A 27,852-nucleotide genomic window follows, 5' to 3' on the forward strand; every position below is an offset into this window, starting at 1 on the left:
CCTACTCAAACACACCCTGCTCAAACAGAGGATGTTAGCTTGCTGGCTATGACTATCCAACACAACACTGGAACTCTTCCAAGTCAAGGTAAGCTTTTGGTTTTACAAATGTATTTCCACTGGGCCCGCCGGTGTAACTGCTAAACTGATCACTGACTGTAAACTGTAATGTTACTGTCACGATCATCGTAAGGAATGGACCAAGGTGCAGCGTGGTAGGCGTACATATTCCTTTTAATAAATGAACACCGAACAAAAACCAAGAAAATAATCGACTGAAACGTGAAGCTATACAAATAGTTCTGACGGGCAACTAAACATAGACAAGATCCCACAAACACAATAGGGAAAATGGCTACCTAAATATGATCCCCCAATCAGAGACAACGATAAACAGCTACCTCTGATTGGGAACCATATCAGGCCACCATAGAAATGCAATATCACCTAGATGACCCACCCAAATCACTATCAACCAACACAGAGAAAAAACAGCTTACTATGGTCAGGGCGTGACAGTACCCCCTCCCCCCCCCCACAAAGGTGCAGACTCCGACCGCAAAACCTGACTCAATAGGGGAGGGTCCGGGTGATGGATGACGGATGACGATGGATGGATGACGCTGGGCGTCGGGGGCGGCTCCGGTGCGGGACGAAGCACCCACTCCGCTCGCAGATACGTCTTCCTCCATGGCGGCGGCTCTGGTGCGGGGATCATCGGCGGAAGCTCCGGACCGTGGGTCGTCGCTGGAGGCACCGGACCGTGGATCGTCGCCGGAGGCTCCGGACTGAGAACCCCTACTGAAGGCTCTGGACTGCAGATCGTCGCTGAAGGCTCCGGACCGCAGACCGACTCAGGAGGTTCCGTACCGCAGACCACCTCAGGAGGTTCCGGACCGTAGAACGTCTCAGTAGGTTCCGGAACGTAGACCGTCGTTGGAGGTTCCGGACTGTGGCCCGTCATTGGAGGTTCCGGACTGTGGCCCGTCGTTGGAGGTTCCGGACTGTGAAACATCGCCGGAAGCTCCGGACTGGGAACCGTCGCCGGAAGCTCTGGACTGTGAACTGTCGCCGGAAGCTCTGGACTGTGGAGGCGCACTGGAGGCCTGATGCATGGGACCGGTACAGGTGACACCGGGCTGATGACACGCACCTCAGGGCGAGTGTGGGGAAGAGGCACAGGACGTACTGGACTGTGGAGGCGCACTGGAGACCTGATGCGTGGGACCGGTACAGGCGGCACCGGGCTGATGACACGCACCTCAGGGCGAGTGCGGGGAGGAGGCACAGGACGCACTGGACTGTGGAGGCGCACTGGAGGCCTGATGCGTGGGACCGGTACAGGTGGCACCGGGCTGATGACACGCACCGCAGGGCGAGTGCGAGGAGGAGGCACAGGACGCACTGGACTGTGGAGGCACACTGGCGGTCTAGAGCGCAGAGCTGGCACAACCCTTCCTGACTGGATGCTCACTCCAGCCCGGCAAGTGCGGGAAGCTAGCACAGGACGCACTGGGCTGTGAAGGCGCACTGACGACACAGTGGGTAGAACCGGCGCAGGATATCCTGGACCGAGGAGACGTACTGGAGGCCTGGTGCGTGGAGCTGCCACAGGGCTTACCAGGCTGGGGAGACATACTGGAGGCCTGGTACGTGGAACCGGAACAGGTCTCACCGGACTGAGGAGACGTACTGGAAGCCTGGTGCGTAGAGCTACCACAGGGCTTACCAGGCTGGGGAGACATACTGGAGGCCTGGTATGTGGAACCGGAACAGGTCTCACCGGACTGGGAAGATGCACTAGAAGCCTGGTGCGTGGAACAGGCACCGGATACATTGGGCCGTGGAGGCGCACTGGAGGTCTCGAGCGTAGAGCTGACACAACCCGTCCTGGCTGGATGCCCACTTCCGCCCGGGAAATGCGGGGAGCTGGCACAGAGCGCACCGGGCTGTGGATGCGCACTGAAGGCATGGTGCGCAGAACCGGATAACACGGTGCTTGACCAGTCACTCGCTCCCCACGGTAGGCACGGGGTGTTGGCTCAGGTCTGAACCCTGACTCCGCCAATCTCCCCGTTTGCCCTCCCCCCAAAAAATTTGGGGGCTGCCTCTCGTGCTTGCTTCGTTGAGCTATCTCCTCATATCGTCGCCGTTCCGCTTTCGCTGCCTCTATCTCCTCTTTTCGACGGCGATACTCCCCGGCCCTTGTCCAGTCCTGCTCTCTCCTGGATTTCCTCCCAGGTCCATTACTCCTGGCCACGCTGCTTGGTCCATTTTTGGTGGGATCTTCTGTCACGATCGTCGTAAGGAATGGACCATGGTGCAGTGTGGTAGGCGTACATATTCCTTTTAATTAATGAACACCGAACAAAAAACAACAAAATTAATGACCGAAACGTGAAGCTATACAAATAGTTTTGATAGGCAACTTAACATAGACAAGATCCCACAAACACAATGGGGAAAATGGCTACCTAAAGATGATCCCCAATCAGAAACAACGATAAACAGCTGCCTCTGATTGGGAACCATATCAGGCCACCATAGAAATACAATATCACCTAGATGACCCACCCAAGTCACTATCACGCCCCAACCAACACAGAGAAAAAACAGCTTACTATGGTCAGGGGGCGTGACAGTTACGACATGATTGTAGCAGGTTTACTAACACATTAGTTCTATTAGCTATGTTGACTATGACGCTACTTCAGCTAATATGGTGACAAAAATGTAAGCTGTGTAGAGGTTATGATATGGTTTGACTTGGAAAGTTTTTTTTGCCTGGTCACATACAGCTGATGTGTTGTGTATTGAAATCCACAAGCGACGAAGGGAAAAGATGCCAGGAGGAGAGCACATACATGAGAGAAGGAATGCAACACGGCTGTTATGAATGTGAACTGTGTTAACGCATGTTCAGTGGTGTATTCTTTCCGATGATTCTGTTGAAAAATGTTTCTTATAAACATACCTGAATTTGTCCAATAGAAACTCTCGTTTGCTACTGTTGGACTAATGATTACACCCTATATCAGCTAGATGCAGGCAAGAGTGTGTATTGAAAGTGTCGATGTGTCACTGTCTCTCACCTCAAATTGTTCTCTCGACCTGTGTGCACCTACTTTGTAAACTTTAATTCATAGGCTAGGGTGTAGCAACCTCATGATGGGTATAGGGAAAATTTGAGTATCATGTGGTAGCCTCAACCTATCGCTGTTACATTGGGTGAATGGAATATGTACGGCAATCATCCAATATGCTGTAATAGAAATAAGTCCATGCTCAATCATCTTAAACATCGCTGCTCCTGAGTGGCTCAGCGGTCTAAGGCACTGCATCTCAGTGCTAGAGACGTCACTACAGACCCTGGTTTGATCCCCGGCTGTATCAGAACCGACCGTGATTGGGAGTCCCATAGGGCGGCGCACAATTGGCCCTGCGTCGTCTGGGTTAGGGGAGGGTTTGGCTGGGGTAGGCTGTCATTGTAAAATAAGAATCTGTTCTTAATTGATTTGCCTTGTTAAATAAAATAAATAAACGGCACTGACAGCCACTGATATCTGACCCTGGACCAGTAATTTGGGGCTTCTACCTTCTACCAACTCCTTTAGAAAAGGATGACATTGTTGTTAACTTCTTGTCCTTTCCTTACAGTAATACAAGGTGAACAGCAATGGGTCTTTTTGTAGTTCTTTATTTGGATTTCAAACACAGACTTTTCATCGGCGCCCTTGGAAAATGACTTATACAGACAGTGCTGTGTCGGCTCTTACGTTTATAGGCACATAGAGTTACCAGGCATTTGCACCAGCCTCAAATGTATACTTGACATTTATTTGGGATGATAAATTGAGCTTATCAAACTGTCATTATTTACACTTCTGTTATTAACATTTAATATTTTTCTTTAGTTGTAGCTTTTATGTTTTATTCCCATCTGAATAACATTACAAACTTTGCACCAGTGTAAAAGCCCGGTAAACCTGTTCCTTTGTGTTAGTTCACATTTACTTTGGAGCTCATTTACTTAGAAACTGGTGCTCCTTCATACGCACCACAAAATAACCTTTCAAAACGTAAAGGGATATTCCAACCAAATTACAGAATTACATATTTGTTTCCATAGACTGCAGTAATTGTGTAATTTCGGTAGACTTTCCTTTCTAAATGCATAAACTCTGAATATATGAATCTTACCAGCATATAATAGATTAGGACAGCAGACATTCTTGCGCAAAACCTCAAACTGATATTGGATATCAAGCCAGGGAATACAGAAAGCAATATTTGCTGTTGCATACCAAAAAATCTAAGACCAATGACACAAAAACCTATGATTGTCAAATAGATATCTTAGAACTCAAATAGCATATTGGGTTAGTAGCCTAATAGTATATTGTGCTATTATGATATATATATTCAGTTGTGCTCTGACGGATTGTTGTTGGGACTCATTGCTATGGTTCCTCGCTGATTTTGTAAATCTATTATTTTAAAACATTCTTCCTGGTTGTTTCATTGCTATCCAATCAGATTTGTCGGCCACTCGCTGCCTGCAAATCAGATGTCTTTGCCACACTCAGGGCACAGGATGTCGTCACGCTCGGTGAGGAAACCCCGGCCCACCAGGGAGACGGAGCACTTCCTACAGTTGAAGCAGTCATGGTGCCACTGACGCTCTTCAAAGGAGATGTACTTACTGCCACCCAGACCTGCGAGAGACAGGGAGAGATAAAAACATACTGTTATCCAAAGGTGAGAGAGGTCTGTACATCCTAAATACATCCTTCATTGAAGTTGTCACAGATCAGAGTGGAGGAAACAGTAGAACAGATATACCTTGCTTTCTCTTATCAAATTACATAGATCTGTGATTGAGGAGGGAGGAAAGGAGACCGTAAGGATTAAAACAGGGCACAGTGTATGGCGTGATGTGAGTGAGTGAATAAGTGACTGACTGACTCATTAGAAGTTAGAACTGATGGAAATGAGCATCTAACTGACTGACTGACACTCTGTTAGATACACACAGGGTGCTTTCGGGTACACACAATCTCATCGCAGGACTGCACAGATGGTTGGATTGTGTTAGCATGTTAGTGTAGTTCCAGATACACTAAGCACTATTCCACATGTTGTAAACATCTCAAATAAAATAAAATAAAATAAAATGTTATTGGTCACATATACGTGTTCAGCAGATGTTATTGCGGGTGTAGTGAAATGCTTATCTTTCTAGCACCAACAGTGCAGTGATATCTAACAAGTAATATCTAAAACATTCACAACAATGCACACAATACACACAAATCTAAGTAAAGGAATAGAATTAAGAATGTATACATTTATGGACGAGCAATGTCAGAGTGGTATAGACTAAGATACAGTAGAATACAGTATATACATACTGTATGTAATGCAAAATATGTAAACATTATTAAAGCGACTAGTGTTCCATTTATTAAAGTGCCAGTTATTTCAAGTCTATGTATATAGGCAGCAGCCTTTAATGTGCTAGTGATGGCTATTTAACAGTCTGATGGCCTTTTCAGTCTCTCGGTTCCAGCTTTGATGCACCTGTACTGACCTCGCCTTCTGGATGATAGTGGGGTGGCTCGGGTGGTTGTTGTCCTTGACAATCTTTTTGGCCTTCCTGTGACATTGGGTGCTGTAGGTGTACTGAAGGGCAGGTAGTTTGCCTCCGGTGATGCGTTGGCCAGACCGCACCACTCTCTTGAGAGCCCTGCGGTTGGGCGGTGCAGTTTCCGTACCAGACGGTGATACAATTGTGCATCTGCTCTCAATTGTGCATCTGTAAAAGTTTGTGATTTCTTCAGCCTCTGTTGCACCTTCCTCACCACACTGCCTGTGTGGGTGGACCATTTCAGTTTGTCAGTGATGTGTACACCAAGGAACTTGATGATTTCCACCTTCTCCACTGCAGTCCCGTCGATGTGGAGGTGCTCCCTCTGCTGTTTCCTGAAGACCATAATCATCTCCTTTGTTTTGTTGAGTGAGAGGTTATTTTCCTGGCATCACACTCCCAGAGCTCTCACCTCCTCCCTGTCAGTAATCAAGCCTACTATACCTAGTCAGTTGTTCAACTGAATGCATTCAACTGAAATGTGTCTTCTGCTTTTAACCCAACCCCTCTGAATCAGAGAGGTGCGGGGGGCTGCCTTAAATTGACATCCACGTATTCAGCGCCCAGGGAACAGTGGGTTAACTGCTTTGCTCAGGGGCAGAACGACAGGTTTTTACCATGTCAGCTCAGGGATTCGATCCTGCAACCTTTCGGTTACCAGCCCAACAATCTAACCACTAAGCTACCTGCCGCCTGCTGTGTTATCTGCAAACTTGATGATTGAGTTGGAGGCGTGCCCAGTCACGGGTGAACAGGGAGTACGCACCCTTGTGGGGCCCCATTGTTGAGGATCAGCGAAGTCTAGGTGTTGTTTCCTACATTCACCACCTGGGGGTGGCGGCCCGTCAGGAAGTCCAGGACCCAGTTGCACAGGGCGGGGCTCAGACCCAGAGCCTCATGCTCAATGGTGAGCCTGGATGGTATTATCGTGTTGACTGCTGAGCTATAGTCAATGAACAGCATTCTTACATAGATATTCCTCTTGTCCAGATGGGATAGGGCAGTGTGCAGTGGGATGGCGATTGCATTGTCTGTGGCTCTATTAAGGCGGTAAGCAAATTGAAGTGGGTCTAGATTAGGGCTGCCCAACCCTCTTCCTGGAGATCTACCGTCCTGTGGGTTTTCAGTCCAACCCTAATTTGCACACCTGATTCTACTAATTAGCTGCTCAACAAGACCTTAACTAACTGAATCAGATTTGCTAAATTAGGGTTGGACTGAAAACCTACAGGACAGTAGATCTCCAGGAAGAGGGTTGGGCAGACCTGGTCTAGGGTGTCAGGTAAGGTAGAGTTGATATGATCCTTGACCAGTCTCTCAAATCACTTCATGATGGCAGAACTGAGTGCTCCGGGGCGATAGTCATTTAGTTCAGTTACCTTTGCTTTCTTGGGTACAGCAACAATGGTGGCCATCTTGAAGCATGTGGGGACAGCAGACTGGGATAGGTAGAAATTGAATATGTCTGTAAAAATACTTTCAGTTTTGCAGAAATGCTGCCATCTATTCACAGTTTCTGGTTAGGGTAGGTTTTAATAGTCACAGTGGGTACATCTCCTATACACTTCCTGATAAACTCAGTCACCGTATCAGTATATTTGTCAATGTTATTCTCTGAGGCTACCCGAAACATATCCCAGTTTGCGTGATCAAAACAATCTTGAAGTGTGGATTGCGATTGGTCAGACCAGCGTTGAATAGTCCTTAGCATGGGTACTTCCTGTTTGAGTTTCTGCCTATAGGAAGGGAGGAGCAAAGTGGAGTCGTGATCAGATTTGTCAAAGGGAGGGGGAGGGCCTTGTAGGCATCTGGAAGTTGGAGTAGCAGTGGTCGTGTTTTAGCAGTGGTCGAGTACCTCAGTCAATGTGTTGGTCGAATTTCGGTAGCGTTTTCCTCAAAATTGCTTTGTTAAAATCCCCAGCTACAATAAATGCTGCCTCAGAATATGTGGTTTCCAGTTTGCAAAAAATCCAGTGAAGTTCTTTGAGGGCTGTCGGCTTGAGGAGGAATATACACAGCTGTGACTATAACCGAAGAGAATGCTCTTGGGAGGCAATACGGTCGGCATTTGATTGTGAGGTTTCTTCCTAGGTTTTGGCTTTGAGTTTTTCCTAGCCACCGTGCTTCTACACCTGCATTGCTTGCTGTTTGGCTGGGTTTCTGTACAGCACTTTGAGATATCAGCTGATGTAAGAAGGGCTATATAAATACATTTGATTTGATTTATTTCCGTTTGGGTGAACAAAAGGACTTGAGTTCCTGTACGTTGTCACAATCACACCATGAGTAGTTAATCATGAAACATACAACCTCGCCCTTCTTCTTCCCGGAGAGATTTATTTCTGTCTGTGCGATGAACTGAGAACCCAACTTGCTGTACGGACTCAGACAGTATATCCAGAGAGAGCCATGTTTCTATGAAACAGAGTATGTTACAATCAGCTCGTCAACTTTATTATCCAGACACTGAGCATTAGCGAGTAATATACTCGGAAGCGGTGGGTGGTGTGTGCGCCTCCTGAGTCGGACTGGAAGTCCACTCCGAGTACCTCTTCTCCGCCGGCAGTGTTTTGAGTCAGCCTCTGGAATCAGTTCAATTGCCCTGGTGGGCACGAACAAAGGATCCGACTCGGGAAAGTTGTATTCTTGATTGTAATGCTGGTAATGATGATTACCGCCGCTCTGATATCCAAAAGTACTTCCCGGCTGTATGTAGTAACAACAAAAAATGTTCTGGCCTAATAATGTAAGAAATAACACAGGAAAAAACAAAATAGTGCAAAATTGACTAGGGGCTAGTTGCTCAGCGGCCCTCTCTATCGGAGCCATTTTCTGGCCTCTGATAGTCTGTGCATGACCTGAGCAGAAAACATGTATCTGTAACACAACCACATAGATAGATAGTTTACCGCTGATGGGGGTGGTGCAGGAGGCACACTTCTTAGCGTACAGGTTGCAGAAACAGTTGAGGCAGTACGCAAAGTCATCACGGGAGGTGAACCGCTGGCCTGACAGCTGCTGCTTGCAGCCGGTGCACAGGAAGCAGTCCTTATGCCAGGGCTGGTCGTGATAGGTCACCCCACCAGTAGTGATGGGCTATTTAATGGAGAGAGAAAGGGTTAGGCATACAGGCACAAAATTTAGGGGAAAACACTACAGTACACTGTCATGACCCTTGACCTACTTTCTTGCAATGCACACACTGCATGGCAAACTGCTTCTCGTAGCAGGGCACACAGAAGTTTTGGTTCTCCTTGGGGATGAAGCTCTTGGTGCCGATGGGCTGCTGGCAACGCTGGCAGGTGAAGCAGGTCTCATGCCAGCTGTTACCCTTATGCTCCATCTTCCTGGAGCCTGCATGAGGGAGGGAGGGACCGAGGGAGGGAGGGAAGTAAGGAGGGAGGGAGCAGGGGGGAGGGTGAGTGAATAAGAGAGGGATGGAGAGACAGAGGTAGATTAATAAGGGTAAATTGGGAAAGGATAAGGGATGGAGAGTGAGATAAAGGACACACACACTACTCATTCCTTGGGTTCACACACATTCCCTCACTGTAAATACTGCGTGGTGGTCTTTGTGTAGAAACAGAGTGGACACAGAGAGGAGGTCTGGAGTTCATCTCGATCTACGTTCAGTGTTCCGGCTCTGCTGCACTCCAGACCTCAGCGTATAGTTACACTGGCTGTCTGGGAGAAGCACCATTTTTTTTGTTATTTTATTTTATTTAATCTTTATTTAACTAGGCAAGGGCTTATGTGAATGAGGACATTCAAAGACATGTAGATTAGTTAGAATCATCCAAAAACGTTTGAGTTTAGTCCTGTCTATTCGTGAACTACGACAGTGATTAATGTGTGTGTGCGTGTAATAACGATAATAATGATATTACTAATATGGACGCTGGTTCAAACAAATCAACACATTTCATGGCTGCTCTGATAAAGATGATTTCATTTTGAATATTTTTATGGAGCATTATAACGTGAAATAGATTATTCTGTCATAAGGGGCTGTGTGTGTTGGTATTTTGACAGATCTAAATTGTGTCTGCAACCATTGAAGGTTTGTGTCATCTGTGATAGTGCAAGAGTAATCTGTGTACACGCCTGTTTGTGTGTGTCTAGTATAGATTAGATGGATCTAGGTGTAGGTTCTCACCAGGCATGATGGTCTTCTTGCACTCGTGGCACTTGGAGGAGTACTCATTGGAGTAGCACTCAGTGCAGAGCAGCTGGTCATCCTTGGTGGAGAAGGGCTTGTCCACCAGAGACCGTTTACACTGGAAGCACTGGAAACACTCCTCATGCCAGTGGCGGTCCTTGTAGGACAGGTCCTACGGTGACAACAGAGGGACAATCCGAATCTGAACATCAGACGGCACGCTTTGACAATATTCTTGGGTGGAGGCTAAAAAATGAGACAGTGTTAGTAGTTTGTGCGTGTGTGTATTATACCCTGGTATTGCAGCCGATGGGTTTCTTGCAGTCCTCACAGGTATTGGAGTACAGGCTCTCGTAGCATTTGACACAGTATGGGTTCTCCTCTCTCAGGACGTACTTGTTACCAAACAGGGATTCCTTACAGTAGTGGCAGTCATAGCGCTCCGTCATCTTGGCACCAGGAATCCCACCCCGCTAAACTGAGGAGAGGGGATGAGGATGGGTTTGGGAATGACATTTGTCATACTGTATAAAAACGGTTTCTTCAAGTTATGGTCAAGAACCCGGATGCATGAACTGCATACATACAGTACATTTGTAAGGTTTTTAAGAGTTCAGCTAGATAAACAGAATTCACATTGGAGGAACCAAGTCTGTCTGTTTGCCTTGTCTGTGTGCCAGTGTTTATACAGAGATATCCGCTCCCTGACACTGAGCAGTAGCAGAGAGCATACATCATAATCAGTCTGTTATAGGTAATGAGAACTGGATGTAAATTGACTTGCCTGTTACTGCAATGAATAGAATATCCACAAGTGCATTTCACATTTAAGCAGAGTGGAGGGAACACAAGCACAACAACAAGTACAATAGAGATCTCTGATAAGACATTCAGGACATCTCAATAGACAGCTGCCTGTCATCTTTTGAGACAGTGTTATAAGGCCAACAGTTGTAGTATCAAGTTGTACTTTTGTGTACAGTATGACTCTCTCTAGGGTTTAGTCTTTGGCCTCTGTGTGTCTATCAGCATCCAGTCTTGTCTGTTGGTGTGACAACCACCTGGTTACAGATGAGAGGGATATTAATAGCTCTATCAGGCAAGCTTAGAGAGGGACAGGGGACCTTCACTCCTGCGCATACCAACACTCACTATATCACCCTGCAGTTAGCAATCCATAACCACATCTCCAGCTGTCAGTATCACGCACCAGACCTCTACACAGCTCAGCATCCCGCAGTGTGCGTGTGTGTGTGTATGACGGCACACCAGAATAATGGCTACTCACGCTCTGTAGCTGTTAGCAGTTCAGCCCTGATAAGACTCCTGGTTATCCCTCTCTGTGCCTGGCCTGTCTCGCTTTGCTGACCAGTGGTTTGTGTCCGGCTGCCTCTCATGGAAGTCCCCAGTGTCCCAAGCACACGACACTGAACACCCCTCTCCTCTACACTTCTCACCTCTTTCCCCTCTCATTCTTTCCCTCTCTCTTACTCTCGGAGTTCCAACCCACTCCCCTCTGCCCATTGATTCCACAGTCATCATTTGACCATATAAGGAGGCAAAAGAAAAGCTGGAAAACTAGAGAATGTCCCCCCTCACTCTCTTAAATTCCTTCTCTCTTCCCATCTTATTCTCTTTAGCTTTTTCAACAACAAAACTCCTTTATCCAGCTGCCCTCATCTCTCTCTCTCGCTCTACCCGTCGCTCCTTCCCTCTCTCCCTGCCCCCACCCCCCCACCCTCTGTCTTTCTCTCCATTTGCTTTCCCTTGCTTTTCCAACCCAATGGGTTGTTTGCATTTCCTCATTCGGTCCCCCTTTCTCTGGACTAAACCCCCTATAATATCATGGTATGTTCCTGATGTCATTGCATTATGTATGGTCTTTGTGCATAAGCACCTCAGATATACCACCGCTTACTCAATTGTAGGGGGGACAAGAGTGCTTAGTAAAAGAGCTGGAGAAAGGTCTTGGTGTACTGGTCCAAATTAGATCGAAAAAGGAAGTCAGAGGAATTTTCTGTTCTCCGTCTTTAAGTTGAAAGAGGAATGAATATATTTACTCTCCCTCTTTAACCCCTCTTCACAAAGTCTCTCCATCACTTTAACTCACCTAGCTTTAATCAGGATTCATCTTGTTCCTAAAATAAAAAGTTTTACTCTACCCTAATCAAATTTTCAGCTATTTTAAAAAGGTGGACATCTGTTGGAGACTGGGCTTCTGTGTTCTCTTTGATGGCATCCGTCCCAGCAACACTAACGGCAAGCAAATTAAAGACAGACTAATACATCTGGAGACTCAAAGGCACCAAGGGGCACCTATCAAGTATTTTGATAACATTGTTTCCCAGCTAACAGTTCTAGGGAGAGAGAACTATTTGTAATGTTAACCATAATATTCCCCAGATGTTTGTGTCCAGTTTTGGCATTAGTTAGGAGAACATTCCCTAAATGTCAAACAGAACGTACAAACAAAACTTACAACTTACAATATTACACACTTTTACATACATGATTACACTGTGCATGTTCATTTATACAGTAATTATGATTCAGCATGTCCTCACCTGCACTATAAACGCCAAGGCATTTGAACTCAGAGTAAATTAAAAGTCATTATTACTTAATTACATGTGGTACTGACTCAAACTAAATGAGAAGTCACATCAACTCACTTTTTTTAAGTTATGATAAATTATATTTTTACCCAGCATGCTCTACTGCAGGTTGAGATCTTTGGAATTGTTTTTACTATCCGTTTTTGCATGTACATTAAGTGATAGATTTATTAATCTTATGCTACACAAAGATAAATAACAAATTTTTCTAAACAAATCCAATCATTTAGTTGGATTTTTTGCACCCATTACTGAAATGGTTGTTCCAGTTTAGATGGCTTACGTAGTCAACTCACACTTCCTAACCCTGGCAGTCATTATGAATGCAGGCTGCTGTCACGTCCTGAGTCCTTATTTTCTTTGGTGGAGTAGGTCAGGGCGTGACTGGGGGTTAGTCTAGTTTATATTTTCTATGTGGGGTTCTAGTTTTGTTTTTCTATGTTGGTGATTTTGTATATGATTCCCAATTAGAGGCAGCTGGTAATCGTTGTCTCTAATTGGGGATCATATTTAGGTAGCTTTTTCCACCTGTGTTTTGTGGGATATTGTTTATGTGTAGTTGCATGTTAGCACGCCATTGTAATCACAGTTCTTTTAGTCTTTATTGTTATATGCTTCCAACGATCGTGACAGAATATCCCACCACAACAGGACCAAGCAGTGTGCCTAGGAGGAGAGGGTATCCTGGACTTGGGAATAAATCCTGGCAGGACAGGATCGCCTTCCTTGGCGGGAGACGCAAGGAGAGAAGGGAGGACAGCGACAACGCCGGGGTTCGCGGCCGCAGAGAAAGCCCAAAAGACAGCCCCAAATGTTTTGTGGGGGGGGGGCCTTCACAGCCCAGTACGTCCTGTACCAACTCCTCGTACTCACAGTGCGAAGTGTGTTAAAGTTCCGGTACAATTGATCCCGGCTATACGCACCAGGTCTCTAGTGCGCCTTCACAGCCCAGTACGTCCTGTGCCTGCTCCCCACACTCGCCCTGAAATGCGTGTCACCAGTCTGGCGCCACCTGTGCTGGCTCCACGAACTAGGCCTCCAGTGCATCTTCCCAGTCAGGTGCGTCTTGTGCCTGCTCCCCGCACTCGCCCTGAGGTGTGTGTCACCAGTCCGGTGCCACCTGTGCCGGCCCCACGCATCAGGCCTCCAGTGCGTCTCCCCAGTCCAGAGCTTCCGGCGACGGTTCCCAGTCCAGAGCTTCCGGCGACGGTTCCCAGTCCAGAGCTTCCGGCGACGGTTCCCAGTCCAGAGCTTCCGGCGACGGTTCCCAGTCCAGAGCTTCCGGTGACGGTTCCCAGTCCAGAGCTTCCGGCGACGCTTCCCAGTCCAGAGCTTCCGGCGACGGTCCACAGTCCGGAACCTCCAACGACGGTCCAGAGTCCGGAACCTCCAGCGACGGTCCACAGTCCGGAACCTCCAGCTCCAGGGCAGGAGCCTTCCTCTGCGCCGATGCCCAGTCCGAGCACGGAGTCCAGTTCAAACACGGCGTCCAGTCCAGCTCCATGGCAGGAGCCCTCCTCTGCGCCGATGCCCAGTCCAGACACGGCGTCCAGTCCCGCTCCATGGCAGGAGCCTTTCTCGGCATCTAGGTCCAGTCCAGGCACAGTGTTCAGCCTGGGTCCATGGCTGGATCCGCAGGATGAGCGGGTTCTTCGGCCCGTACCAGAGCCGCCACCAAAGATGGTGGATCCGCGAGCTGAGCGGGTTCTTCGTCCCGCACCAGAGCCGCCCCCGATGCTGGCGGATGAGCGGGTTCTTCGTCCCGCACCAGAGCCGCCTCCGATGCTGGCAAATCCGCGGGATGAGCGGGTTCTTCGTCCCGCACCAGAGCCGCCTCCGATGCTGGCAAATCCGCGGGATGAGCGGGTTCTTCGTCCCGCACCAGAGCTGCCTCCGATGCTGGCAAATCCGCGGGATGAGTGGGTTCTTCGTCCTGCACCAGAGAAACCACCGACACTAGACACCCCCCTAATCCTAGGGGTAGTGTCACGTCCTGACCATAGAGAGTCCTTATTTTCTATGGTGGAGTAGGTCAGGGCGTGACTGAGGGGTTACTCTAGTTTATATTTTCTATGTGGGTTGTAGTTTTGTTTTTCTATGTTGGTGATTTTGTATGATTCCCAATTAGAGGCAGCTGGTAATCGTTTCTCTAATTGGGGATCATATTTAGGTAGCTTTTTTCCACCTGTGTTTTGTGGGATATTGTTTATGTGTAGTTGCATGTTAGCACTCCATTGTCGTCACGTTTCGTTTAGTCTTTATTGTTTTGTTGTGTGGTTCACTTATTTCTAATAAAAGATGTGGAACCCAGATCACGTTGCACGTTGGTCCGAGTATGCTTCCAACGATCGTGACAGTTGCGGGATAATAAAAATTGCAACTGTTGGATATCCTAACTCTGGCTAGATTCTATTAGGAATTACACATCAGTTTGCCAGCCAGCATAATGGGACCTGCAGGTAGGATTGTTAAAATGTTGGTACGTTTTCCAGAAACCCCAGTTGGATTTGATTTTACTGAAGTTAGTGGAATTTTGTAACCCTACTTGCGGGCCTGATGTGGCCTGTGAACCAAGTCCTTATGAGATATGTAATGTTTTGTCATAGAGTAATTATAATGATAATATTCCCCTAGGAACTCACTTGGTGAAAATGAATTAATTCAAACAACCATGTCTCTGTCACTAACAAATAGTCATGGGTGGTAACTCTACAATTCACTCAAAGGCAAGGCACACTGGGAAATTATATTGGAGGCATAGCTTAGTGGGGGCATTACTTTTTTTCCCCAAGCTGATATAATTCAAACCTGGACCCTTTACAGGGTCCCAGTGACTCTCAGTTTGAGTAATGACTCCAAAAACCACAAAGTAACTCTACTCCGATATTAAGTACAATGTAGGATTTGAACTTAACCTCTTGGTTAAAGGCATTCTGATCTTCCTACTACTCCACCATGTCATTTATCCGTTAATCAGACCATGGTCTCAATTAGTCTCCTCGGACTGTGCATTTTCGACAGTTGGACGATTTCTCTTGGGCTGTACTACCTTGTCTTAACCCTCAGAAAACTGGACACAGGAATGTTCTTACAATGTTCCCATGAAACGTGTCTAGAACATTAATATTGAATATTCTGGGAACTTGGTAACCACGTTCTGGGTAAGTTCTGTTCGACGTTAAGGGAATGGTCTCTTGGATCATCCTTGTACGTCACTGTAGCATTCCTATGAAAACATTAGGTAATGCCCTAATCAGGCTCTTAAGGGAACGTTCTCTAAAGTTGTGGGAACGTTTGTTGTTAGCTGGGTTCCCACCATAGCAAACAACAAAGATTGAGTACCTCAATATGGAGGAAAGACTTGTACTTATAATAGAAATGCGCTCTGAACTCCTGAAAATGATCTGCAGTCTCATGGTTTGGTCCCTGGCTTTGACACATAATAAAGTGCTGGTTTTATCTAGTTGTTTTTTAATTGGATGATTGAATCAATTGAATTGCAGGAAGCTGAGGAGACTCCTAGTATCTTATATGAATAAAATGTTCAATAAATAACATTATACTTCCATTTTTTTAAATAAACAATTGAATGTTATTTAAGCAATAAGGCACAAAGAGGTGTGGTACATGACCAATATACCATGGCTAAGGGCTGTTCTTTAATAAGCAACGCGGAGTGCCTGAATACAGCCCGTAGCCGTGGTATATGCCATATACCAAAAAAACGCTTAGGTACCTAATTGCTATCATAAACTGGTTACCAACGTAATTAGAGCAGTAGAAATACATGTTTTGCCATAACCGTGGTATAAGGTCTGATATTAGGGGCTTGAACCACCCAGTTTATAATATAAAACAATTACAGTTACTATGCCATTCACACTGTCACTTAGCATTAGTTAGACCAGTGATTTACATACATGTTTCTGGAGAGCAACCATCTTGTAGGTTTTCAGTCCATGTGTTGAGCTTTATTTAGGGTTGGGTTGGTTTGAAACATATAGGATGGTAGCTCACTAGGTACAAGGTTTGAGAACCGTGGGGTTATGTAAAACAAAGGGAAGATCCCAAATGCATACTCTTTACGTCCGCTCTCCTTCTCAAAACATTTTTGATGAGAAAGCCAGAGGCCCTGCATTTCTCAACCTGGCTTTCTCATCCAATGTGTTTTGAGAAGGAGACGAGGAGAAAGGACGCAAGGAATGTGCAATTGCGATCTTCCCACAGAAATCTACTCATTACTTCATGTGCTGGCTCACTCCTGGGAGGCTGCCCGGTACCAAAACTTCACCCGGTGCAAAACATACCTACCCGGGCCTGATTAATTGAATAGAACGGGTGTTCCCATTCAAGACAATAATGGCATAATGGGTGGACTGCAGGACATTGTGAGTGTACCCATAGGAGCAAAGCAGGAAGTAAAAGCATAAAGTAAAAGCAGGAAATGTACCCATCAATCTGTGCTGTGACTTGTTAAATCAACTCAACTGACATTAAAAAACATATATTCCAATGCATGAGCCACATCATTTAGCATCATTTGAATGAACATTATACACTACCATGGAAATGATTGCATCACGCACGGCAAGCGGTACCGATGCTATGAAAACCAAAAGGACCCTGAACAGCTTTTACCACCAAGCCATAAGTGTCATGCCCTGGCCTTAGTATTCTTTGTTTTCTTTATTATTTTAGTTAGGTCAGGGTGTGACATGGGGAATGTTTGTGTTTTGTTGGTTTTGGGTGTTTCTATGGTAAAGGGGTTGTTGGGTGAGTAGTTGTCTATGTTATACGTTTGTAGCCTGTATGTGCACTTTGTTCATAGCTTCACGATCGTTTTCTTGTTTTGTTAGTGTGTAAGTGTTTTTGTTTCATTTTTTCCTACGTATTCATTAAAAGGAATATGGCTTATTTTCCTACTGCTGCGTTTTGGTCCGTCAATCCTCCACACGATCGTGACAATAAGACTGCTAAATAGCTAACAAAATAGCTTCCTGTACTATCTGCATTGACCCTTTTGTGTCTCATCACATACGCTGCTGCTACTGTTTACTATTTGTCACTTTATTCCTAGTTACAAACTCAGAAAAAAAAGAAACGTCCCATCACTGTCAACTGCGTTTATTTTCAGCAAATTTAACATGTGTAAATATTTGTATGAACATAACAAGATTCAACAACTGAGACGTAAACTGAACAAGTTCCACAGACATGTGACTAACAGAAATTGAATAATGTGTCCCTGAACAAAGGGGGGGTCAAAATCAAAAGTAACCGTCAGTACATGGTGTGGCCACCAGCTGCATTAAGTACTGCAGTGCATCTCCTCCTCATGAAGTGCGCCAGATTTGCCAGTTCTTGCTGTGAGATGTTACCCCACTCTTCTAGCAAGGCATCTGCAAGTTCCCAGACATTTCTGGGGGGAATGGCTCTAGCCCTCTCCCTCCGACCCAAAAGGTCCCAGACGTGCTCAATGGGATTGAGATCCGGGCTCTTTGCTGGCCATGGCAGAACACTGATATTCCTGTCTTGCAGGAAATCACGCGCAGAACGGGCAGTATGGCTGGTGGCATTGTCATGCTGGAGGGTCATGTCAGGATGAGCCAGCAGGAAGGGTACCACATGAGGGAGGAGGATGTCTTCCCTGTAACAAACAGCGTTGAGATTGCTTGCAATGACAACAAGTTCAGTCCAATGATGCTGTGACACACCGCCCCAGAGCATGACGGACCCTCCACCTTCAAATCGTTCCCACTCCAGAGTACAGGCCTCAGTGTACTCATTCCTTTGACGATAATCGCAAATCCGACCATCATCCCTAGTGAGACAAAACCGCGACTCGTCAGTTAAGAGCACTTTTTGGCAGTCCTGTCTGGTCCAGCAATGGTGGGTTTGTACCAGATCCTGGGTTTGTACGAGTTTGAACCAGATGTACAAACCCAATCGATCCTGTGCAGGTGTTGTTACACGTGGTCTGCCACTGCGAGGATGATCAGCTGTCCGTCTTGTCTCTCTGTAGCGCAGTCTTAGGCGTCTCACAGTACGGACATTGCAATTTATTGTCCTGGCCATATCTGCAGTCCTCATGCCTCCTTGCAGCATGCCTAAGGCACATTCATGTAGATGAGCAGGGACCCTGGGTATATTTCTTTTGGTGTTTTTCAGAGTCAGTAGAAAGGTCTCTTTAGTGTCCTATGTTTTCATAGCTGTGACCTTAATTGCCTACCGTCTGTAAGCTGTTTGTGTCGTAACGACCGTTCCACAAGTGTATATTCATTAATTGTTTATGGTTCATTGGACAAGCATGGGAAACAGTGTTTAACCCTATACAATGAAGATCTGTGAAGTTATTTGGATTTTTACGAATTATCTTTGAGAGACAGGGTCCTGAAAAGGAGAGTTTATGTACATATCACCTCGTACCCATGCACATGGACTCAGTACTTGTACCCCTTGTATATAGCCATCTTATTGTTACTCATTGTGTATTGATTTTTACATGTTATTACTTTTCTACCATTTCTCTATTTTCTCTCTCTCTGCATTGTTGGGAAGGGTCCGTAAGAAAGCATTTCACTCTTAGTCTACACCGGTTGTTTACAAAGCATGTGACAAATAATAGTTGATTTGATGACAACAGCAGTCAGCCATTGCAAGTGTACCCATGAGTTGACAAGTCAACTTAGAGGTTCCAAGTCTATCCTATTCATTTAGATGTTTATGCCCATGAGTTTACAACCCTGAAGGAGAGAATGGTGCCTTTCCAGGTGGGCTACATAGCAGTCATACTGCACACAGCCACCAATGATTGCATTACATGTTATTGATGGCGTTCCACAACATCACACTGCCCTTATTAATATTTCCTTGCATCCTCCTTAAAAATTATTGGAGGAGGCATGAGTGGAGGAACAGGGGGGAAGGGCCTTGGTCAGGGTGGTGACCAAGAACCAAATGGTCACTCTGACAGAGCTCCAGAGTTCCTATGTGGAGATGGGTGAACCTTCAAAGAGAACAATCATCTCTGCAACACTCCACCAATCAGGCCTTTATGGTAGAGTGGCCAGACGGAAGCCACTCCTCAGTAAAAGGCACTTGACAGCCCGCTTGGAGTTTGCCAATAGGCACCTGAAGGAGTCTCAGACCATGAGAAACAAGATTCTCTGGCCTGATGAAACCAAGATTGATCTCTTTGTCTTGAATGCCAAGCGTCACGTCTGGATTGAACCTGGCACCATCCCTACGGTAAAGCTTGGTGGTGGCAGCATCATGCTGTGGGGATGTTTTTCAGTGGCAGGGACTGGGACACTAGTCAGGATCGAGGGAAAGATGAACGGAGCAAAGTACAGAGAGATCCTTGATGAAAACCTGCTCCAGAGATCTCAGGACCTCAGACTGGAGCGAAGGTTCACCTTCCAACAGGACAACAACCCTAAGCATACAGCCAAGACAATGCAGGAGTGGCTTTGGGACAAGTCTCGGAATGTCCTTGAGTGTTCCAGCCTGAGCCTGGACATGAACCCGATCTAACATCTCTAGACCTGAAAATAGCCGTGCAGCGATGCCCACCATCCAACCTGCCAGAACTTGGACCTAAAAACTGTATGGGGTACTGACAAACAGCCAGGCAAGTGTTATAAATGGTCCAGAATGCATCCCCTTACAAGATTAAGTCTTATTTTGTTTTTCATCTGCATACTTTAAAGGCCCAGTGCAGTCCAGAACTGGTTCAGATGGAGTTTTGGCCTGCCTGGTGACATCACACAAACATGTGTTAATAGGTTGGACATTTGTCTTTTTTGTCTGTCTACCAATAACAGCTAGTTTTCCCCTCTTTGCTAAGAAGTAATTTTTTTGGACCATTTTAATTCAAAACAATCACATTAAGGTACTTCAATTTGACCCAGAAATGACTTGATATTGCAATAAAAAGTGGCTACATTGGATCTTTAACCTGTTGTTAGATTGACTTGAGATAAATTATATTTCTTTACTTAGCAAGAAAAAGACCCTACACCCCTCCCCTCTTCCCCAATTTGGCAGGAACCACTGGAGTACCCACATCTGACCCCGGGGGCAGTTCCAAAGGAAAAGAGACATTTCAAATGTCATATTATGTCTATATACAGTGTTGTAACGATGTGCAAATAGTTAAAGTACAATAAAATAAAATAAATAAACATAAATATGGGTTGTATTGACAATGGTGTTTGTTCTTCACTGGTTGCCCTTTTCTTGTGACAACAGGTCACAAATCTTCCTGCTGTGATGGCACACTGTGGTATTTCACAGAATAGACATGGGAGTTTATCAAAATTTGATTTGTTTTCAAATTCTTTGTGGGTCTGTGTGATCTGAGGGAAATATGTGTCTCTAATATGGTCATACATTTGGCAGGAGATTAGGAAGTGCAGCTCAGTTTCCACCTCATTTTGTGGGCAGTGTGCACATACTGTAGCCTGTCTTTTTTTGAGAGCCAGATCTACCTACATCGAGTCTATGCTCACTGAATCTGTACGTAGTCAAATATTTCCTTAATTTTGAGTCAGTCACAGTGGTCAGGTATTCTCTCTCTGTCAGTGCTGACAGGGGATCTATCGCACTAGGCTTGAGCCACAATGACAGAAGTGGCCCACAGTGACATGCATCTCTAATGATAGCTAGTGCCCTCCCAGAAAACTGGAATGCTTTCAAGAGCCACGACAGAGGGGTTTAGACAGGTTCAAAATAGCTCAATGTCAAACTACTACAGACATGCACAGTCCATCACACATACACATATAGTCTTCCAGATAAGCCGGGTGGCAGGGTTTGTACTTTTGGGACTATTTCATTGGCTCCATCACGCCATGACTGCACTTAATGCTACCTCCTAGCCTAAAGGGGTGGAACTTTGTTCCCCTGAATGTACCCCCCATTTCCCACACCACTCCCCACTTCTTCCCTAACAATAGAGTGTAGATACTTGGAAACAAAGGCACAGAGAATATAACCTATCTGCCCTGTCCATCAGCACTTTATCCAGACACACTGAAAACACCTCCACTTGTCCTCCAGCATTAGATACAATGATGTATATAAAACCTGGTTTGATATGTATTTGTCAATGAGAGGCTTTGAAGCCACCGGTCGGTCATATTTAAGAAGCAGCCCTCCATAGGAATGAATGGAATTCTACAGTAAGGATAAAATTAAATGTCTTAAGTATTTTTCTGTTGTAGTGGAGATAGTAACATTAGTACTTATACTTTAAGGAAATATATATATATATATATATATATATATATATATATATTTGTATGTTTAGATCACATCATGTAATTTAAAAGTATGCACTAAGGTCTCTGAAATAGAATAAATGAATACATTTTTACAACGGTGAGGGAGTACCAAGATGGGGGCACGATGGCTTCAACACAGGGCCCCTGTCAGTCATCTAGTGTATATATAAATCATCGATTAGATATCACAACATAGCATAGACAGCCTTCCCCCAGCATACACACTGTCTATGTTTAAAGTTCAACACACACACACACATCCACGCACACTATGACGGATGGATCTTGGATCTGCACTGTGACAATGTTAACCTGCTGAAAGGATCACTTTGAGCATTTAAAATAAAGTCCACTAAAACCCCAATCATTTTCTCTCAGAGGCACGGTGAATGTAGGCCAATAGAGTCAGGCTTTCTGAGGGCACAAGAACAATTGTTATATCTCCTTTGATCATGTAATCTGTATCATGGGAAAATAAATGTTCCCTACCAAAGCTCAACTGATTACCTTTGATTCAAAGTGACAATTTGGTTTCAAAAATAGTAAATAAAGACAGCTAAGTCAACTCTGGATGACATACAATTGATTTACCTTTATCAATCAAGCCACAGTTGAGTTAGTCAGTGGAGAAATTAGGTCACATGTCACGCTTAAATGCCAAAATTCTGTCATCGTGTGCAAGGTGATAAAAGTCTGAAGAACCATAAACAGAGAGAGAGATGTGGAGTTTTAGGAGGAGGGTGAGTGATATTGTTTGGGCTGAGGTGAGGGGGATAGTTTCCAGTGGTAGAGAAGAAGAGGTAATGGAATGGACGGAGACGGGCTGAGTTGAACAGTGGAAAGAAAGAAAGAACATTATTAAGTAGAGGTAAGAGTGCAGGTGCAGAGAGAGAAGGGACATGGAAGAGGATGCCAGAGAGGGAGTGCTGGAGAAGTGGAATAGGAGTGAAGAAGGGATGGATGGATGAGTGGACAGTGCTGAGTCTTACCTTTCTGTCTGTGGAGGGTGTGTGTCTTTGAGGAGTCTGCTCAGACTGAGACGGGCGACGGAGGGCGAGCTGTAGTCACTCCTGATTGGATTACCCCACCAATAGACGACTAATTGGGGAGTGGGTGAGGAGGGGGGTAGGAGGGGACAGGGGTCTCTTTTCTTTTTCAATGGGCTATAAATACACTGGCCCTACAGAGATAAAACCCTCACACACACACACACACACACACACACACACACACACACACACACACACACACACACACACACACAGTCACTCAGCCACACCAACAGCCCTGTGGCCTTGTAAGGCATTGCATTGATGTTAACTAACCACACACACACACACACACACACACACACACACACACACACACACACACACACACACACACACACACACACACACACACACACACACACACACAGATGAGATCAACTGCTCAGGATATTCAGTGTCTATTGCAGGGCTCTCCAACCCTGTTCCTAGAGAACTACCCTCCTGTAGGTTTTCTCTCCAATCCCAGGTGTAACTAACCTGATTCAGCTTATCAACCAGCTAATTATTAGAATCAGGTGTGATAGATTAGGGTTGGGAGCAAAAACCTACAGGATGGTAGCTCTCCAGGAACCGGGTTGGAGAGTCCTGGTCTATAGTTTATTAACACCCCTCTGGTGCTGAAATGTATCACATTCACCTCTCTCCCTGCATGCCCCTCTCTCTCCCTCTAACCCCGCATCCCCCTCTCTCTCCCTCGATCCCTGTATCCTTCTGCTATCAGATCCAGCCCTTCCCAGCATTCCTTCCACTTTTCAATATTCTGATCCAGTAACCCTGCCTCATCCTAATTCTAACATCCCCCACTAACTCGGTATACCCTTTTCACAAAGAGGAAAGCCAGAAATAACAAATATCCCAGGACTAGCTTCGGAATCCCAGTTCACAGACCTCCCTCCACTTTTACTTTGTTTTAGTGTTTGTTTTCACAGAGAACATTCCTGTCATGAGAGGTTTTTCATTAGATTTGAGTCCAGATTGCAACAGTACACTCATTTAAACAGTTTAGTATTTTGTTCTATCCCCAAGTACATAATGTTGTGTAATATTACCAAGGCCTTGTCCTCACACACACACACACACACGCACGCACGCACGCACGCACGCACGCACGCACGCACGCACGCACGCACGCACGCACACACACACACACACACACACACACACACACACACACACACACACACACACACACACACACACACACACACACACACACACACACACACACACACACACAGACTGATTACATTATCAATGGTGGTTATGATTAACCAACCTGATCGCTGCGTTCACCGTCATATTTCACTTCAGATATCATAAAAAGTGAAATAGAATGGTGAACACAGCGATCAGGTTGGTTCCAAGACTAGGTAATTCCCTGCACATGATATGTATCTAAAATAAGCAACAAATGTCAGTTTGCATAAATTATACTCCATGACATTGTGGCTGTTTGATGTGAGGCTAGGATGGAAAGTATGCCTTGGGTTAAATGTCATAGAGCACCCTCCTCCTCTGAGATAGCTTTCACGGAATCTGTCTCGCTCTTGCCGTCTCTCCCTATCCATCCCACCTCGCTCACCCTCTCTCACGTTCTCTGCCAGTCCTTCTCTCTCCCCCAGGCCTGACTGGTAATGATAGCCACCCGCTTGGTTTCTACGAAAATTGTAGCGCTATGTTTCGCACCTTCACACTCTCCTGTCCACTGCATTGGACCTTTAACCTGTTGTTTGATTGGCTTGAGATTAATTATATTTGTTTACTTAGCAGCACCCCTTCCCTTTTCCCCACCCTATACCTATTCTGCAATCCAAATCTGCCACCTCCCAATTTGACAGGTACCACTGGAGTACCCACATCTGACCCCGGACCCCTCTCTCTCTCTCCCCGTGATGCTAGTTGGTTTTCCTGTCCTGAAGGCCCCTGGACACTGTCCAGAAGGGAGGGAATGTGTCAGAGACCCCCTTGTATGACTCAAGTGCTCTATTTGTAGACTGCCGTAAAGAGTGTGGTGCTTATAGACATGGTAATCAACAGGTGTGTGTGTGTTAAGAGTGGCCCACAGTATCACTGATTGAAAATGGGAGCGTATCCTAGAGGTAACGTGGTGTGTGTGTGTGCTTGTGCTAAGGTTCATCTTTGAATTTAGGGGCGGACTGGGACAAGAATTCAGCCCTGGCATTTTATCCACACCAGTGCACATCACTGCGAGCGCCGCCAATTCACTTCCCCCACCATATCACCCCCATGGCAGGCTACCAGCCATACACACGCACCACATCCCCGCACATACACCCCTACACACTAACCCTACTTAGACTCAGGCAGTAATGCTGACGTATAACATTGGCAGTACACTACAGCGTTTCTCAACTATTGCCGTACCAGTGACTCCTCTTTTTTAACCTGTTTAAAACCTATACAATATGTAAAACCACTGGAGATACACCTCACCACTATAACTGTTTGCCTCCCTGTTGTGCTGTCCATTTGTCTCAGCATGTTCTCTGTTGTCACTCTGTGCTTCTTGTTCACTGTCTGTCTGTCTGCTTAAGTCTTATACTTCAAAGCCAAGCTAACAACTTAGGATATATTGCAAATTAGTGCCTGTCATATGTGTTCCCCTGAATCAACACCTACCATAAGTAGTGTGTAGTGATAGTGTAGTGATAGTGCCACTATCTATTACAGTTGGTGAGCCCATGATTTGGTCGGACTGAAATCATCAATCAATCAGATTGATTTATAAAGCCATTTTTACATAAGCAGTTTTCACAAAGTGCTTATACAGAAACTGAGCCAAAAACCGTAAAAAGCAAGCAATGCAGGTGTAGAAGCATTCATTTACCATTCAGCCATCAGATTTGCCACCAATGCTCCTTATAGGACACATCACTGCACTCTATACTCGTCTGTAAACGGATCATCTCTGTATACCCATCGCAAGACCCACTGGTTGATGCTTATTTATAAAACCCTCTTAGGCCTCATTTCCCTCTATCTGAGATATCTACTGCAGCCCTCATCCTCCACATACAACACCCATTCTGCCAGTCACATTCTGTTAAAGATCCCCAAAGCACACACATCCCTGGGTCGCTTCCGTTTCAGTTTACTGCAGCTAGCGACTGGAACGAGCTGCAACAAACTCTCAAACTGGACAGTTTTCTCAATCTCTTCATTCAAAGACTCAATCATGGACACTCTTACTGACAGTTGTGGCTGCTTTGTGTGATGTATTGTTGTCTCTACCTTCTTGCCCTTTGTGCTGTTGTCTGTGCCCAATAATGTTTGTACCATGTTTTATGCTGCTACCATGGTGTGTTGTCATGTGTTGCTGCCTTGCTATGTTGTTGTCTTAGGTCTCTCTTTATGTAGTGTTGTGTTGTCTCTCTTGTTGTGATGTGTGTTTTGTCCTCACGGCACAACGCCTCTCCCCTATTTGACCTAGATACTGTTTGTATGTATTGATATGAAGGCTATGTGTGCCATTTTACATGTATGTAGTTATGTCCTTGAGCTGTTCTTGTCTATTAATGTTCTGTATAATGTAATGTTTCATGTTTGTGTGGACCCCAGGAAGAGTAGCTGCTGCTGTCGCAACAGCTAATGGGGATCCTAATAAAATGCCAAAACACCATGAGCGCCATCCATAATGTTTTTTGTTTGTTTGTGTGTGTCAATTTCAACCAACCCACCCAACTTAAAAAATAGTCTAGCCCATCTGGCATTTGCCAGAATTGCCAGATGGCCAATCTGCCCCTGTTTGAATTAGACAACTATGATGAGAATCACTGTTGTGTGGAAAGGAATGGGAGAGGGAATGTCAGAAAGTCAGATGATAGTCTTTACCTCCAGTACTGTTGTCATGTTAGGAGTCACAGCTCAGGGGGGCTGGGATTTAATCTTATTCATCTGATTGTACCCAATTACCCACACATGGATCACTCAATGTACATCAATAAAGAACTATGGGTCTAGTCACACAAGCAGTAGTTAGATAAATGTGAATTAAAGTCAAACCAATTGCAACACTCACAAATAGATTTTATGGCATGTTTTATTGCTGCCAGTACCAGCATGCTTGTATTATATTAACAGGACATAATTCACATGGTGTAGCTGTAAGTTAACGCTCAAAGCACGAGTGTAGCATTGTGGCTCTCGTTGCATGCCTACCACATTCTCACCATCACTCCCAAATGTCAACCCTGAACCCCTAAGTCCCAGCCCCAGCCCCAGTCCTTGGCTGCCCTTACCGTAACCCCAGGTCCAGTCCACCCATCTTCTTCCCAACCCCTCAACTCCCCACCGCTCTCTTCGCTAGTCCCCAGCCCAATACATCCTCGTCCCAGCCCTCATTGCCTCCCTCTCCTTCCTCTAACCCCTATGCTACCCATCACCCATCACCCCATCCCATCGCTGGCCCACGTCCCTGGGCTTCCGGCCCACGTCCCTGGGCTTCCAGCCCAGCCGATAAGCCGCTGCAGCTGTCTGGGCACTACCAGGGTCTACAGTGCTCTTAAAGCCTGGCGCTTACCGCCCCCACAAATACAACCAGGACAGAAAGGTCAGGTCACCCAGCCACCGTCATCACCAGCCCACCATTAATCATTTCCCACCAACAGGCCCATGGAGCCGGACCCTCCCCGGACCCTCTACGGGTCACACCAGAGCCCAGCTGATCCTCTGGAAGGAGAGAACCTTTGAACCGGCGTCAGGTCCAGAGTTCCACCACACTGACATGGATCCTTTCCCAGAGATGGCTTTGATGGTCCTGTTGTGTCACAAGGAGGAGGGGCAAAATGAGCAATCAGAGGTGATGAATATTGAGGGACTCATTTTGGAGAACATGACCTTGAGAGGGCCAGTGTGGGTGCAGGCTTGGGGTGGGTGTGGGCCTTTGTTCCAGGCCTGAGCCTTTTATTAAAGTTGAGTAGAATCAGATGTACTACTACTTGGCTGAAGCAAAAGTTTGCACCCACCCCAAGCCCTCACCTTCATCAAGCCTGTACCTACACCAGCCCTAACAGAGTAAGGTTGCCCTCTTGAATCTGTCATGCTCGTCAGTATATAAGGCTACATGTAACAAAGG

At 45.9% G+C, this 27,852-nt stretch overlaps 1 protein-coding gene across 3 annotated transcripts; it reads right to left on the minus strand.

Moving 5' to 3' along the window:
- Window positions 1-3,681: 3,681 nt before the first annotated feature.
- LOC129816773 (four and a half LIM domains protein 2-like) lies at window positions 3,682-27,082 on the minus strand. Of its 3 annotated transcripts, none has more exons than XM_055871655.1 (6): window positions 27,017-27,082; window positions 10,100-10,284; window positions 9,804-9,978; window positions 8,832-9,001; window positions 8,557-8,743; window positions 3,682-4,715 (listed from the first exon to the last, which is right to left on the minus strand). In XM_055871655.1, the coding sequence occupies exons 2-6, from the start codon at window positions 10,253-10,255 to the stop codon at window positions 4,564-4,566; spliced, it is 840 nt and encodes a 279-aa protein (XP_055727630.1). In that variant the 5' UTR covers window positions 10,256-10,284; window positions 27,017-27,082; the 3' UTR covers window positions 3,682-4,563. The 3 variants fall into 3 exon arrangements, with proteins under 3 accessions (XP_055727630.1, XP_055727629.1, XP_055727628.1); XM_055871654.1 differs by lacking the exon at window positions 27,017-27,082 and adding an exon at window positions 22,695-22,926; XM_055871653.1 differs by lacking the exon at window positions 27,017-27,082 and adding an exon at window positions 11,095-11,504.
- Window positions 27,083-27,852: the final 770 nt, after the last annotated feature.

The sequence above is a fragment of the Salvelinus fontinalis genome, chromosome 19 (genome assembly GCF_029448725.1).
Source record: "Salvelinus fontinalis isolate EN_2023a chromosome 19, ASM2944872v1, whole genome shotgun sequence".
Lineage (NCBI taxonomy): Eukaryota > Metazoa > Chordata > Actinopteri > Salmoniformes > Salmonidae > Salvelinus > Salvelinus fontinalis.

Bases quoted from the DNA above. Each gene is read 5' to 3' on its own strand.
- LOC129816773 (XM_055871655.1), bottom strand. From the start codon at position 10,255: ATGACGGAGCGCTATGACTGCCACTACTGTAAGGAATCCCTGTTTGGT. The intron at 9,979-10,099 runs GTATAATACACA...TTGTCACCGTAG, and splicing joins CCATCGGCTGCAATACCAGG to GACCTGTCCTACAAGGACCG. The intron at 9,002-9,803 runs GTGAGAACCTAC...TCCCTCATGCAG, and splicing joins CAAGAAGACCATCATGCCTG to GCTCCAGGAAGATGGAGCAT.